At 37.1% G+C, this 14,749-nt stretch overlaps 1 protein-coding gene across 2 annotated transcripts in view; it reads left to right on the forward strand.

Moving 5' to 3' along the window:
• The window catches only part of LOC148960407 (E3 ubiquitin-protein ligase MARCHF6-like), a 51,541-nt gene that overhangs the window by 32,950 nt on the left and 3,842 nt on the right, over positions 1-14,749 (forward strand). For both annotated transcript variants that reach the window (XM_089116148.1, XM_089116149.1), the window contains exons 26-30: positions 205-274; positions 810-991; positions 1,264-1,398; positions 2,893-2,982; positions 5,761-5,893. In XM_089116148.1, the coding sequence (XP_088972274.1) occupies positions 205-274; positions 810-991; positions 1,264-1,398; positions 2,893-2,982; positions 5,761-5,893 (610 nt within the window). The remainder of the gene's footprint in view (positions 1-204; positions 275-809; positions 992-1,263; positions 1,399-2,892; positions 2,983-5,760; positions 5,894-14,749) is intronic.

A 14,749-nucleotide genomic window follows, 5' to 3' on the forward strand; every position in this document is an offset into this window, starting at 1 on the left:
AAGATTATTGGGGCTCACCAAAATACGCTGTTCTTGTAAAAAAAGTGTGTAAAATCATAACTGCTCGATCTCAGCCGTCCATAGAGAATTTGACTCGAAGATGATACATGGCCTAAGCCTAACATTTTTGTAATACTGTCTTGAAGTCAAGTGATTTGTAATAATAAAATTGGCTAAACCTATTGTCTTCCTCTTCTCTTGTAGATAATATGCCTCCTGGTCTTAATGTCAGCATCAATGATCATTTCAAGTTTCGTCGGACTAACACTGCCAGGTAGGCCATTGGTTTTTCAACCATTGTGATTGATAATTGAACGAAACAGTGTTGATACTCTTGATACTCCTATAGACACATGACACGCAATCGATCACATTATATTCACTTTAACAAGTCAAACTTACCATCTGATTGGCACTTCAAGAACCTTTGGTGCAAGCGTGAGCTAAAATCATAATGCTCAAAGATTTTATTGTGTTTAGTCTTAAAAGGCAGCAGGGTTACAAAAGATCTTCTGATGTATCTTCTCTTACAAGAATACTTACGGTTGCAAATCACTTGTTTTTAAAATAAATATTAGTATTCTTGCTTTTGCATTTTGAATCATGTTTGTGTTGAAAATATAATTGAACAGGTTTAAGAAAAACAAAAACTCAATTCTGGTTGCAAGATGGTCTACGTTGACACCTAATTCTCTAGAAGTAGACGCTCACTTCAAATATAAAATTTAGTGTAGTCTATTGTTAATAATACAGCTTTAACGCGTTCCGAATAGATACAATTTTCTGATACAACGATTCCTTCTTTTTAGTTGCAGTTGGTCGTCTTATATTGTCACACTTCCTTGGGAGCGCCGATGTTCACGAGCTGTATACAGCTGCTACTGGTGTCTATGTCTTATGGCTGTGTTGTCGCATCTGTGTAATCATCGGGTTATGGCTTGCAATGGGTCTCCCGCTCTTTGTTCTCAAAGTTCTCAGATGCCTCAAAATAGTAAGTACATTTACAAGCATTATTAACAAATGACCAAGGCCCAATCTTGAATAGCGTCAGATGATACACGGTGCTATATATCGTGTATAACATACATCATATGTTGGGCCTAGCAAAAAACACAGACGCAAGAAGCATTGGATTTAGAATTCAAGTTATGTGACTGTAAATTGTATATAGTTCACATCTATTATTTTGTGTTACGGTGTTTATTCATTTTAGCATTGAAATCAACTCTCCATGTTGATACATGTTGAAATTCCTCTCCGTAGGCTTTAAAAATCATTGTGTTGTCGACCATTTTGCTTGGAGTTGTTCCTCTGCTGCTTGGTGTCATTTTCGAGCTGGTGTTTATTGTACCACTACGAGTGCCGATGGACCAAACACCTTTATTTTACTTCTGGCAGGTACGGCTTCCGTTTTGTCTATAGTGTATCGGAGTATGACGTCATCAAAGGTCTATTTTTATAATTTCTTAATTTCGACCACATAATCTGAAGGAACAGTGTTTAAAAACCTCTCAATATGCAAAGTCAGTTGAACATGTTCAAGATTTGGCGAAATATGGACAATGAAACAGAAAATGACGTCATCGTTGCTATACTGCTATATCGTATTCACGAATACCCTAACCCTACGCCTGGTCCAAAATACGTACGTATGATATCTTCGATAACATGTTGTGACAAAAAAAACGAATTTGATGAGCCATAAGTCGAAGAGATTAAGAAAGAGATCGTGGAAAATAATATAAGTCTTTGATTCTGCTGTAAGTTTGGATTTGAAATGAGCCCTTACATATATTTAAGTAATAGGTTTGATTCCATCTCGTAAAATTGATTTACAACTTTGTTTGGAGATGTAGTTGTTCAAAAATAGATTGAGAATCAAATTCAATTTGTCAAAAACAGACATAAGACCATTGGTAGTAAATTTCGTCTTTTTTCTCCTATTAGATTTAGCCCATATAGTTTGTTTTGAGCAACTGGGCATGATTTTGCAAGGCAATTTTGTTTGAAAGGTTAATTTGAAATTTGAAAGCGTTCCAGACTCTTCCTGCGTAAAATGAGTTGAAGCAATTGTAGAAAAAATAGTGACTTGTTGTTTGACTACAATTTTCACGTTATATTCTACAATGCAATTTAGATTTATTAAACCATAGCTTACCACGATGTCTGATCTTATTAAAACCGCCTTTCTCTGGTAGACAGGATCACTGAGATATGGAAGTGTATCTAATGATTGACTGAGACTATATGTTAACCAGTAACAAATAGGGAACTGCCTCTCATTAGGTGACCTGCTAGCAAATTAACAATTGTAATGTTGGAGCCAATAATTGACGAACAAGCAGAAAGCGATAAAGTATAGCTAGAGGTTTATTATTCATAATACGCTTGTTTTTTATAAGAGCACAAAAACGCCGAGACTAGATTTTCCCAAAAAATAAGAAAAGTGTAAGAGCAATTTCAGCCTCAGATGAAAAATTAGAAGGGAAGATTGTTTTTATAGATTGTCTCTCTTGTTTACAAATCAGGACCGATTTTGTCAGGAAATGAACCTTCGTAAAGACAATGTCCTACAAAACTATAATCTAGCGCTCTTAGAAACAATTTAAAGTATGTAGTATTATATTCAGCTTAGAAATAGGAGCAACATAATGAATCCGCGAGCCTCGAATAATAAGAATTATGAGAGCATTGATCTTAAGCAAAAATTATCTGGTCCTTAAAAAAACTCTCGCGTTAAATTTGTGCCCGTATTTTCTGTCAAAATCTCAAAGTTAAAGGGTGGTTAACCTTGACTTGATTTGGTGAGATACAAATCTCCAATTCTGTTGTGTTGTAGCACAGATCTGTTAGAATATTTGAAAAGCGTTATTTCATTTTCATTTGAAACAGGACTGGGCATTGGGTGTCCTGCACACAAAAATTCTTTGCGCTCTCATCATGATTGGTCCAAACTGGTGGCTTAAGTCTGTTATGGAACAGGTATGGTTATATTTACCATCTTCGCATCATCGTTTATCATTTATCACAGAAATATGGTATCTTTTGCTACAACCCTTGCCAAAATTAACTGGAACGCCTTCCCATTGCAGCATGCAAATAAACAAAGCAAGTCTAAAACTACCTTACCAAAATATCACTGCCGCTTGAAAAATTTCGACCCCCTCCCCCCGTACATTGTTGATTTATTTTCTCAATACCTTCATACAGCTTTCAGTGAAGAAATTTTTACCTTCAGGATCAAAACAGCCCAACATTGAACATTGAACAACATTGTAATGGGGGGTAGGGGGGGGGGGGATTTTTCAAAAAAAGCTTCAGCTTTGCGCAAGTGTTTGGCAAGGATTGTAGGTATCAATTTGCTTTACAGGACCCTTATAGATAGTAGTGTTTAATTGTACTGAAAAGGTCTATCCTGTATAAACACGTATTATTATTATTATTTTTATAATACTATTTTCGAAACTTCAGTTTAATGATTTGTGCCAATTAGAGGAGAAATTGTCGATTCAGCTGCCGCCCAGTTGCGGTAAAATGGAGTGTGATTTTGAAACAGTTTCCTTAGAGTACTCTTGTGATTTGCTGTACCCTCCCACTATCTAATTCTTATTGTTTGTTTACTGTTACTATGTATCTATGTATTCAAACATCTCCAAACAGCCGGCCCTCATCGACAGCTGTACCTGCTTACAAGGTCTAAACACTGTCAATTTTCTCTACGTTTTTAATTATTTTTCAGTGAACTTATTGTTTGCACCTGCTTCATTCTGCCAGATCTACATGCTGTTTGGGCTTCCCACATTTAATCAACATTTAAAAATGCTTAGCTTTGGCTGATTGTGAACTTCAACAGAAGTTATTGTAGTTGCATGTTTTCTGCTAGTTTTTGACAGGCTGTTTCCCTTTACCCTTTGACAGAGCAGGGTGGAAAATAATGCGTTTTTATCTTGGTGTACTGTCTAGAACATTAAAGTCATCATAATGAGGTCATTTTTTTCTTTCTTTATTTAGCGTTTATACAATTTCTAACTATGTATACTCAAGTTAATTAAACAGACATACTATCTTTCAAAATCTATTTAGCGAGCGGTGAAAATTTCTTCCTTACAAGCCTAATAGACGATTAGTTCAGGATTTTGAGTGTGTTATTGTAAGGTCGTGCTTTAAACAACGCTGTTTAGGACTTATCTAACTTGCCAAGATCTCTCTCTAAATTTAATGCATGCCTGAGACTTGATGTATGTGGCTAGAAGCGGCTATGAAGGTGTTTTGCACAAGTTCGTCTATTAGGGTCTTTTCAACATGGCTTTTATTGCCACCTCTTATATTTTTGCCATTTATCAAAGTATCCCCTATAACATAGACGTTATTGCACGTCCACTCCTTGTGATTTAAAGCTTCTCTAATTATTTTTTCCTAAATTTAAGATAACTTTGATATGTTACGACAGGGCTACGTAAAAAGATCGAATAGAGGAATCCACATGCTAAACTGCATCCTGTTACGGTGACTTTTACCTAGCTTATCTGCCCCCTTAAATTGCCCAATCTTATGTTTTTCCTTTTTTCATTATTTTCCCGGTTACTGGTTTGATTGTTTCTTGATTTTTCAGTTGACTTGTTTCTCTTTTTACTGTTGTTTAACTGTCGGCTTCTCTTGCTGTCGTTATTCTTACATGTGAAAAAAAGAAATTGCCTTTCTTGGTCATCACATTTGGTGAAAGACGAATCATCTGAAGTTTATTTTGTTATTTCTTCCACACCCAAATAATCAGCTAGTAAAATTGCTGGTTTTTGTCAGAAAACAAAAATTTTGAAACATTCAGCTGTCTTCTCAATCATCTTACTCGTATTTCACTTCTTGAAATACACACTTTCCCGCGACAAATGTTCTCAATTCCTGAGTTTAGTCTCGACAAATGTCTGTACCTTAAAGCCGAATAGAAGATCGCCTGTCATTAGCAGTTTTCAAATCGTTTTACTTAGCTGCTGAGGGAACAAAAATCTTCGCTTAGAGACATTCAGACAATAGAAACTTTAAAGATTTTCCTGTTTTTGTATCCTCTTTTTCCTTTCTTCTGCATTCTTTTCATTCTATTGTGATTGCATCTCTAGGTCTACTTCTTACTATAAGTGTTATGGGATGTCGGGTGAGATTATTTCTAGATGATCGGGGTCGCTGGTGGGATGGGCAGCTCATATTTAAGACTTTAAGACTTTAAGACTTTTAAGACATTTTTACGACATTTGTTGTGTACTTTATGTCATTTTTGCTGTTGTTGATAGAATGTCTCCAAAAACGCTATGAAAGCATCTCAGTGTTGCCCACTAATCCATTGTGCTTTATTTGAATATATTTAATTTTCGATTGGGATATTCCATGTGCACGCCGCAAAGTTTTTCTATTAAACATTCACAAGATAATAAAACGATGGATATTAACCAAAATTATTAACTTTTTTCGAAGGATGTAGATGGATGCGATTCTTTTCCATTATATTTTGGTTTCGGGCTGTGTTGCTCCTGGCCTCTTCCTCATCACTTGAAAAATGAGCCGGAACTCGTTTTTAACTATTGTCCCTTTTTCAAAGTTGCAAACCTGATCACAGTTACATTAGTTTCAAAAGTTACATTTATCATCGCCAGTAGATAACCGACTTCCTTAAACTATTCGCTCCCTCCCTCTTCACGAAGTTCTTTGGAGTAAAACAAGATAAATAAAGCAATTATCAGTATTTGATCTTTTATATCGCATTCGTAGGTATACCAAGATGGTGTGAACAACATCCGGGTCTCGTTCATCATGCGACACTTGGCATACCCCGTCGTCTCCCAACTGGTTCTTCTTATAACTGCTCCTTACATTCTTGCTAATGGAGTTTTATCGATAATGGGTATGTTATTTTTCCAGTTCTTATTGACTAATTATGAATATGCAAGTGTTATCGTGGTTCCAAATATCATACTGGTGTTTAACGGGTAAACTGTCTATCAGCGACCATATGCAGCTTTACAACGAGGTTAGCCTCTGGTTTACAAAGGTCCTTGTTGTTTTAAGCCAGAGTCAGAAAGTCTTCACGTCCCAACGGCCACTGGCCGGATTAAAATTATAGAAACAAAATGAAATTTGGAAACTTGTAGAGTTTGACTGCTTTGCTTTGTAAAATCTAGGCATAACTTTTTATAATTCATATACCCAAATTATGACACGCTTTTGTTATTGATTGTCATAAGCATTTAACTTTACATCGGTTTCAAAAATATCTATAATTTAAAACAAGCTTCAACTTCTAAAAACGCCCCTTGTTGAACACAATTAAAATGAGGAAGGTTTTGTTGTAAGATTTGCTTGAACGGAAAGGTTAACAACTTTTCTGGACTCCGTTTTAAGCTTGAAACCAGCAAGTCTTTTCCAGTTTCTTCTACCGGAACTTTTTACTTTTCGGGATCTTTCGGAAAGTAGTGAATCTTTAGTTCTTGCACATTGCTTCGCTTAACTAGCTTGTCTGGATATCTGGAATCGTTATTACAGCCTTCAACACAGCAGCTGTGATTTGGTTTCATAATAATTGTAACTGTTTAAACGACACGGTGAAATCTCTAATCCCGAAGGCAAATCAACTAAATTTTCAGCCAAACCACAGCCTTAAAAGGTTAGGCCTTGTTTTCCTTGCCCTTATTATCAAAGAATGCAATACGCAACTGTAAACGGATCTATTAGCCTCTGCTATGATATCATCGCCATCAAAATCATCTTCATTAACCTTGCTACTCTATATAGTTGGATAATTACAGTGGACCGCATTTGATGCACGATTTTCAAATCTGTGCCGTTCTTAGGAACTATATTTTTTACATGGGGTGGCTGGTACCAGAGAGAGATGGGTTCGGTATTTTCTAACAAAACACGACTGTCTTGATGATTTTCTGTCAACTTTCTAGTTTTTAGGAAGATTTAATGGACATCAAATCATTTATCTTCCGAACCAACTGCTTCGTTAATAATAAACGATCCTTTTATACTCAAAAAAATGCGCATGCTGAAATTAAACTCAATACTAGCCATGATTTTTATCGTAAAATGACGTTTGTTATTCATATCTACTAGTGTATTTTTTCACTTTCGAGGACATTCTTATCAATTCATGATCATTTTTGCATGTATAAATTACTGAAGTCTGCCGTCTTTAGATCCCGAATCATTCCGCCTTTGCAAATATTTCACGGCAGTCGGTTAATGTCAAATTAAATCATCATGTTGCGTATTTATTATGGGTATTTCAACAAGGAAGTGGTACTTGGAGGAAACTCGGTACCGATAGCTCAAATATTAGCTAAGTAGCTGGAAGTTGTTCTGGTATTGCCGAAGCGATGAGGTTAGCCTCTTATTTTGGTTTTAACCATGGACAGCATGGAGGAAGCCATCAGTATCACTGAAAACCGGGTAATTTCCCTTGCTAGATTATAGGAGGAGATTTTGGCAGCGTTTTTCGCCCAGCAACCTGGGGGTTTAAAGCTTGAACAACATCGTTGGGTTAACTTTGTACATCAAACAGCCAGTAAGCGAATACGTTTGGTAGGCAACTCAAGACAACTCTATACATTTGCCGCTATGCATGAGAGGATGAAATAAAAAAATTCCAAGACAGATATGAGCTAATTTTAAGACAACATGCGAGAATCCAAGGTAACAATGGTAGTTCATTGGTGATACTCTGAAAGATTGACGAGTTGAGCATGAAACTCGCTCTTTTTCAAAGTAAAAACGATTTAAGAACACAAGCCTCAAAATTGGTCAAACATTAAAAAGAAATAAAAAACAAGCTAAGGCTGAGCTACAGTAAAATGTAATTTTGAACTATATTGTGAAGCCCCCTTAAGAAATCTTTTCAAAAACGAGCAGTTTTTTGTCATCTAGGGGTGGTTTTTTGGTCAATTTCCAAACTTGTCGACAAATAAATGATGTCTCATTAGCTTTGTTGGCAAAAGGTCTGAACAGCTAAAGCACACTAGCTAGCAATTGTACTGCTGCTTACCCCCTGATAATTTAGAAACAAATTAAGAACCCGGCTTTAAATTTTCGAAAAAATTCCGAGTAGCCAGCCTGAACGTTATTTCAATGGTTCTTATGTAAAAGCAAGTGCAGCTTCAGTGCAATATTTACATTTTTGAATCCAAAGCGCAAACATAAGACCTTCCAACACTGATACATTGTCAGTCTCAGGATATTTGTACTTCTTTTGCCATTCATTGAAACCTTGTGAAAACATTGAAGAACGGGGACATTCACCAAAAGAAGGTATTCGAAGATGAATAAAGATCTTTGAAAATGAATTTATCGCCGTATCGGTTCAGATACCAAAATTTTATGAAAATTCAAGGTTTCAGAAGATGCCGTTGGAGATCGACTAGCTATCAGTGGCGGCAATTTGCGCAACGATTGAATCTGAGAGGATTATGCAAGTGCTTCCCACTAGTGCGCAACACGCCAGTTACACGTGGATCGCACGTGATGCAAATAAGAAGGAAGAACCCCTTTTTCAGTCGAACACAAATGTTTTAAGTTATTTAGCAAATAAACCATTTTAAAGGCTGTATTGTAGATAAAACAAGATCACACATTTCGACCCTTGTTGCATTTTTTGAAACAGCTTTTGCATTGACCTTGTTTTATTTAGATAATTTTAAAGTATGACCTTTCTAAAACATTGCTAAATTTTGCAAATTTTTCCCCCGTTTGTTTTGATCTGAGGACTTGCAGTATTCTTGGTCCTCCTATCGAGCGGATGATTAAAGTTTCTGAAATAGCTCAAAGCTTGGAATATCTTCATCTCCTTTTTTCAGTTAAAGTCTTTGCAATTTTAATCTAAACGTGTTATTTTCCTTAAATTATAGCATTACCGAGGTTTTTCTCAGGTGTACAAATAACGATTCTGTGCTTCAATGGAAAATAACTACAATCGATGTTGTTTTCTTAATGCTGTTTCCCGATTTATCTAAAGGCAGCTTCTACTGGAGAAGGACATCTTTCGAGGGCGGCTTCTATTTGAGGGTTGCTTCTATTTTTTGACAGTTTCTATTCGTGGAAAGGCCTCTATTTTGTTCCCAAGACTCCTATGCTCTATTCGAGGATGGCTTCTATTCTAGAAGATAAGTTATTGAAATTTTGCGAAAACTAATGAAATCAATACACTTATATAAAGGATACTAATATATACGATCCTAACGATAGTAATGAAGATCCTAACAGTGCACGGAGAACATGGTAATCAAACGGTCCATAGTCAAAGTTCCTGGCAAAGGCCAATGGAAACAAAAGAAGAACCACGCCTAAAACCTACCTTATTTTTAAAAAACTTTTCTGGACACTTATGAAAAAATTTGAGTACTGTTGCCAAAAATTTCTATAATTTCAATAGTTGATATGGAACGCTAACCAAAAGTCGGATGAAAAAACAACGTTGTTGCTGTTGCTAGGCTGATACCTTTAAGGCTGATACTCACTGAAATTTTTTTAACCCAAGGCTGATAAAACCAAAAATTTAAAAACCATAATAATTGACAGATTTTTGAAAATATTGCTTATTTGGAAGCACAGATTGAGTGTTTTTGATATAATAAGTGAAATAAGAAATGCGAATTAGCTTCAAAATGCCCTGGGAAAATGTATCAGCTTTCGATGTTAACTCTCGAAACGCGCCTGTTGGAAGAAACACAGCAATTTTTCCCACTCCTAAGCTTGGGCGTAATGAATTTCAAAGTTTGATGCTAACCGACTAAACGTCAATTCGTGTGAATTAACAGCTGGGGACTGCATATTTTCCACCTACTCATTATGGAATCGCCATTAAGGTTGGTCCTGCTTCTTATCAAGGCCATGACTTTCATTGTGATGTAGATACGAAGCTGAATCTTCAGCTGAGTACCTGGCTTTCAAACTGCATCTAAAGGACCGTCACATGTTTGCAAATAAAAATCTCTCCATAATGGATGGTCTCATTTCTATTCGGAAGTTTCTTTGCTAATGTATCATAACGTCAATTGGAAATATTCATTGACAAAGCTTTAAGTTTAAATTATGACGGCCAGACATACTAAAGTACCTAGACGGGTTTTTTAAATGCTCATTTAGAGACGACAGAGAACTTTCAGTGCTAAAAAGTAATTTTGCTCCATTCAGGGCAGTTATAATTAGGGACAATAAATTCATCAAGCTTTAATCCAACTTTTTTTCTTACAGTCAGTTACAAAAGTTTTCTTTTTTCTTTCAATCTGACAAAAGACCAGTCTGTTTAGTCTACAAAAGCCAAAGTCTTTTAGAGCAAAATTTTTTGAAAGGCATTTTAAATGAAAGGTGTCCACAATCGTGCTTCGAGCGGTAGCTATATCACCGTATTAACCTATAAAGGTCTTTCTGTTGTGTAAACGCGGATTCTTTTGTGTAAACGCGGATTCTTTTGTATTAACGGGGATTCTTAATGTGAACGCAGGGGTTTTTTAAGTTAACGGGAATTTTTTGTGTTAGCACAAATTCTTTTGTGTTGGGCGGATTCTTTTGTGTAATAGCGGATTTTTTGTGTAAACGCGGACTCTTTTGTGTTAACGCGGATTCTGTTTTAACGTCATCTGTTACACAGGAAGATTCCTAAGGTAAAAGGCCTGAGCGACAGCAAGCAACATTATCGTCCGAAATGCGCGTAACGAAAGCAGAACAAATATGACTTGCTTAAAGAACAAAATTGAAATACTAGCTTTAGATCAACATAGTCATAGCCAAAGCTTAACTTTCAACGTTTCCTTGGCACTGTGTCTGCAATTTTTTTCATTTCCGTTGCTCTTGGCGCGTTTTCTAAGATGGTGATAGAATGTTAGCAGTGCAAAAGTACGGTCAAATGTTTTGCGCCGGTCGGAAATGGGAAAAGAATCTGGTGAAACCTAGGAAGAAATGCTAAGCGATAAAGGTACAGGTATGGAGAGGTACATACATGAGTTGAAAAGCAATTTCTCACGTTTTTGTACGCTCAGTAAGATAATGTGAGAACTTTTCTCTATTTTCCTACTGTAGATACTAACTCTTTTGAAAAATGTTTAAGTGCAGTAGAGTTTTAATCATAAAAAACCGTTATGTCAATCTAAGGTCTAAACAGCAATGTGATTATCATTCTTCGTCACGCGATTCGGATGAATCTACCCTCCTCGGCTACACTAGCTGTGAATATAGCGCTTACAGAGACTGCAACTCAAAACATAAATGTTCTCACGTGCGCATCTACTGACGGGATACGTTCGAACGTGAACACGCCCCGCTATTCAGAGGATCGAAGACACACAGTTTCGGAAAGTTAATTTATGTTAATGCTTTCTGAAGCCTCGTTTCCATAATGTCGTAGGTTTGCCGCAGCAATTGCCGGAGCCATTCTCCCCGGCATACCGCAACCATTTTAGCAACGAGTTAAGATCAATGGGTCATTCAGTTCCTGGCAAGAATCAATTGAGGGGATGCCACAAGGCTCTGTTTTGGGGGCCCTTTTATTTAATGTATTTATAAACGACCTTTTCTTTTTGGTAGAAGAGATTGAAATTTGCAATTATGCTGATGACCCGACCATCTACGAGTGCGGTCATGAATACAACATATTGTATCTAGCCTTAAAACAGATGCTCATAAGCTCTCTAAATGGTTTCTTGACAACAGTATGAAACTGGATCCTGACAAATGTCATCTTTGATTTTTTGGGGAGAAAAACACTGACGTATCAGTGCAGATTAGACAAAAACTAAATAACGGAATTTGTTGAAGAGAAAATGTTAGGTGTAACGTTGGATAAGAACCTAGATTTCAAGAACCACGTAAATGCACTTTGTAAAAAAGCTGGACAGAAGCTGCATGCGCTTTCACGTATTTCAAGCTATATGGATGTTGAGAAACTGAGGGTTATGATGAATGCCTTCGTTGTTTCTCAGTTTAGCTACTGTCCACTTGTTTGGATGTTTCATGATAGGTCGGTTAGTAAGAAAATAAACAAAATTCACGAGAGAGCTTTGAGAATCGCATACAAGGATAGCTGTTCAAATTTCGAAGAATTATTGTGGAAAGCAGACACAGTGTCCATTCACCACAAAAATTTGCAGCTGCTTGCTACTGAAATTTTTAGCACTCAAAGGAATCTCAATCCAAGTCTCATGAATAAAATTTTTGTGAAGAAAGATACTCCATACACCCTTCGTAGTGACAGAAATATTTTAGCACCAAAACCAAACACGACAGGGTATGGTCTTGAAAATGCACGTTTTCTTGGAGCGAAGATATGGCATACAATGTCATTATCCTTGAAAGAGTCTCAGACTTCGAATAGCTTCAAAAGAGACATTAAGAACCACCAGTTTGATTGCAACTGTTGATCGTGCAAACGATTTGTTGAAAATTTTTATGATAGTAATTTATACCCTCTTTGTTGATAAAATTATACTCGTAATTTAGTTAAAATATAGCCTTGTAATTTAGTTAACATCAACGTGTATTTAAGTTTTGGTTGGCATTAATTAGCATATTAATAAGCTATACCAGAAGCCAACCTAAAATAAAGAAATTATTATTATCATTATTATTTTTTATTTCAACTTAGCCTCTCCTAGTACCGCACAACTTTGATGGTTGCGGTACCGTAACGACTTAGATAAAGTTGAACCGTTTCAACTTTTATCGCAACTACCGGCACAGTTAATGGTATTTTGCGATACTTCAGGTTCGTTTGTTGCGGCACAAGATTCAGAAATTCCATTTGAATCGATAGCTGCGGCACCGGGAGCATCGCAGATAGAAAATGGCAGAAACCGCCACCGGCAACCTTACAGCTATATGGAAACCAGGCTTTACAAGCTATGCTCCATTTCTGCTATCCCCAATGACTTTCTCCTTGTTACCCTCGATGTATCATCCCTTTACACCAACATTCCTCACACAGAAGGTATCAAAGCTGCCAGGGGACACCTCAACAAACGCACATTAAAAACTCCCCCAACAGAAACTGTTTGCGACCTTATCGTCATTATTTTGACAAACAACAATTTTGAGTTTAACGGACAACACTTTCTACAGAAACAGGGTACAGCAATGGGAACAAGGATGGCACCACCCTATGCAAACCCTTTCATGGGGACCTTTGAGTCTGATGATCTGGACAAATCTCTTGTATGGTGGCTTTTCATCGACGGTATTTTTATGATTTGGACACACGGACAAGACAAACTCACAGACTTTATAAATACACTTAACAACGCCTATCCCACACTATTAAATTCACCAGTGAACAATCCAAACAATCCATACATTTACTTGACGTCACAATTTCTATCAATAAAAACAACACCCTCTCCACAGATCTCTATGTCAAACCCACAGACACACAACAGTATCTCCTCAGCACCTCCCCACACCCCAAACACACAAAACAGTCAATCCCATACAGTTTTGCCCTACGACTACGACGTATATGCTCGGAAGACGAAACCTACAAATTCCAAACAAAACAACTATTACAATATTTGACAAAACGAGGTTACAAAAGAAAACAGACACGCAAACAAATGCGGAAGGCTTCTAGAAAAACCAGACAGGACTGCCTGAAACCCACAAAACAACGTAAAAATGACAGAACGCCATTTGTTGTCACCTATCACCCCTCTTTGCCACAGCTATCTACCATCCTCAAACAAAACATCAACATATCACAGAACTACAAAACATGCAAAGAAGTCTTCTCCGACGTACTCATACTCAGCTACCGTAGACCTTAAAAACCTCCGGGATATATTGGTTCGTGCAAGAATAAAAAGTGACACACCCAGTAATCTCAGAGGCACTCACAAATGTCACTCGCGATGTAACTGCATAACATGCCAACGCATCACAGACAGTACTACTTCTTTTAACTTTACTAACACTGACAAAAACTACGACATAAAAAAAAGACTGGACTGTAACTCTACTAACGCTCTTTACGCATTACAGTGCAAACGCTGTTTAACTAACGGACACAAGAACTGCCAATACATGGGACAAACAAGTAGACGACTGCAAGACAGATTTAACGAACACAGAAGAGGCATCATCAACAAAAAAGTAGACAAATCTGGCGCTGCAGAACATTTCTGCAGCCCAGGACATACCATCAATGACCACACTATAACACCATTACCGCAACTCAACGACAAACGAGTGTTCGACGAGCCAAAGAGCAATACTTCATTGGCCTGGCAAACACTCTGGCAACCACTAACCGTTAACCTTACAGCAACATTATATTTATTTCATATTATAGTACTTCATCCTCATTACATTTTCATTCCACTACCACCTCCTACGCTCCCTCATTCGCCATCCTTCCCTCCTCCACCGCTGCGCTGCATTCACACAATTCCACATCAACCAATCCGACGCCACCATCGCCTATTTTTAGCCCGTTTACTTTTGCTCTGATGAAGCCTCGTATGCCGGTGCGAAATATTAGCCTTTACTAATTAACGTGTATTTATTGTTATTGTTGTTCATTCTCGTCGCATTGCGGTGTTTCTTATTTGCTACATTTTCAACGACTTTTCGCCGCAAGAACTCCTTGGAGTCCGCCGAGCAGACTGCTATTGTGATCTTTTCTTTATTCACACATTTACATAGAATTCTCGTTGCTTGAAGGGTCAGCCATACGTTTAAGAGGGCTCGATACAATATTTACAAGCAACAATGTAGACAG

This window comes from Rhopilema esculentum, chromosome 4, assembly GCF_057945365.1.
Source record: "Rhopilema esculentum isolate cy_ngs chromosome 4, ASM5794536v1, whole genome shotgun sequence".
In the NCBI taxonomy this organism is placed as follows: Eukaryota; Metazoa; Cnidaria; class Scyphozoa; order Rhizostomeae; family Rhizostomatidae; genus Rhopilema; species Rhopilema esculentum.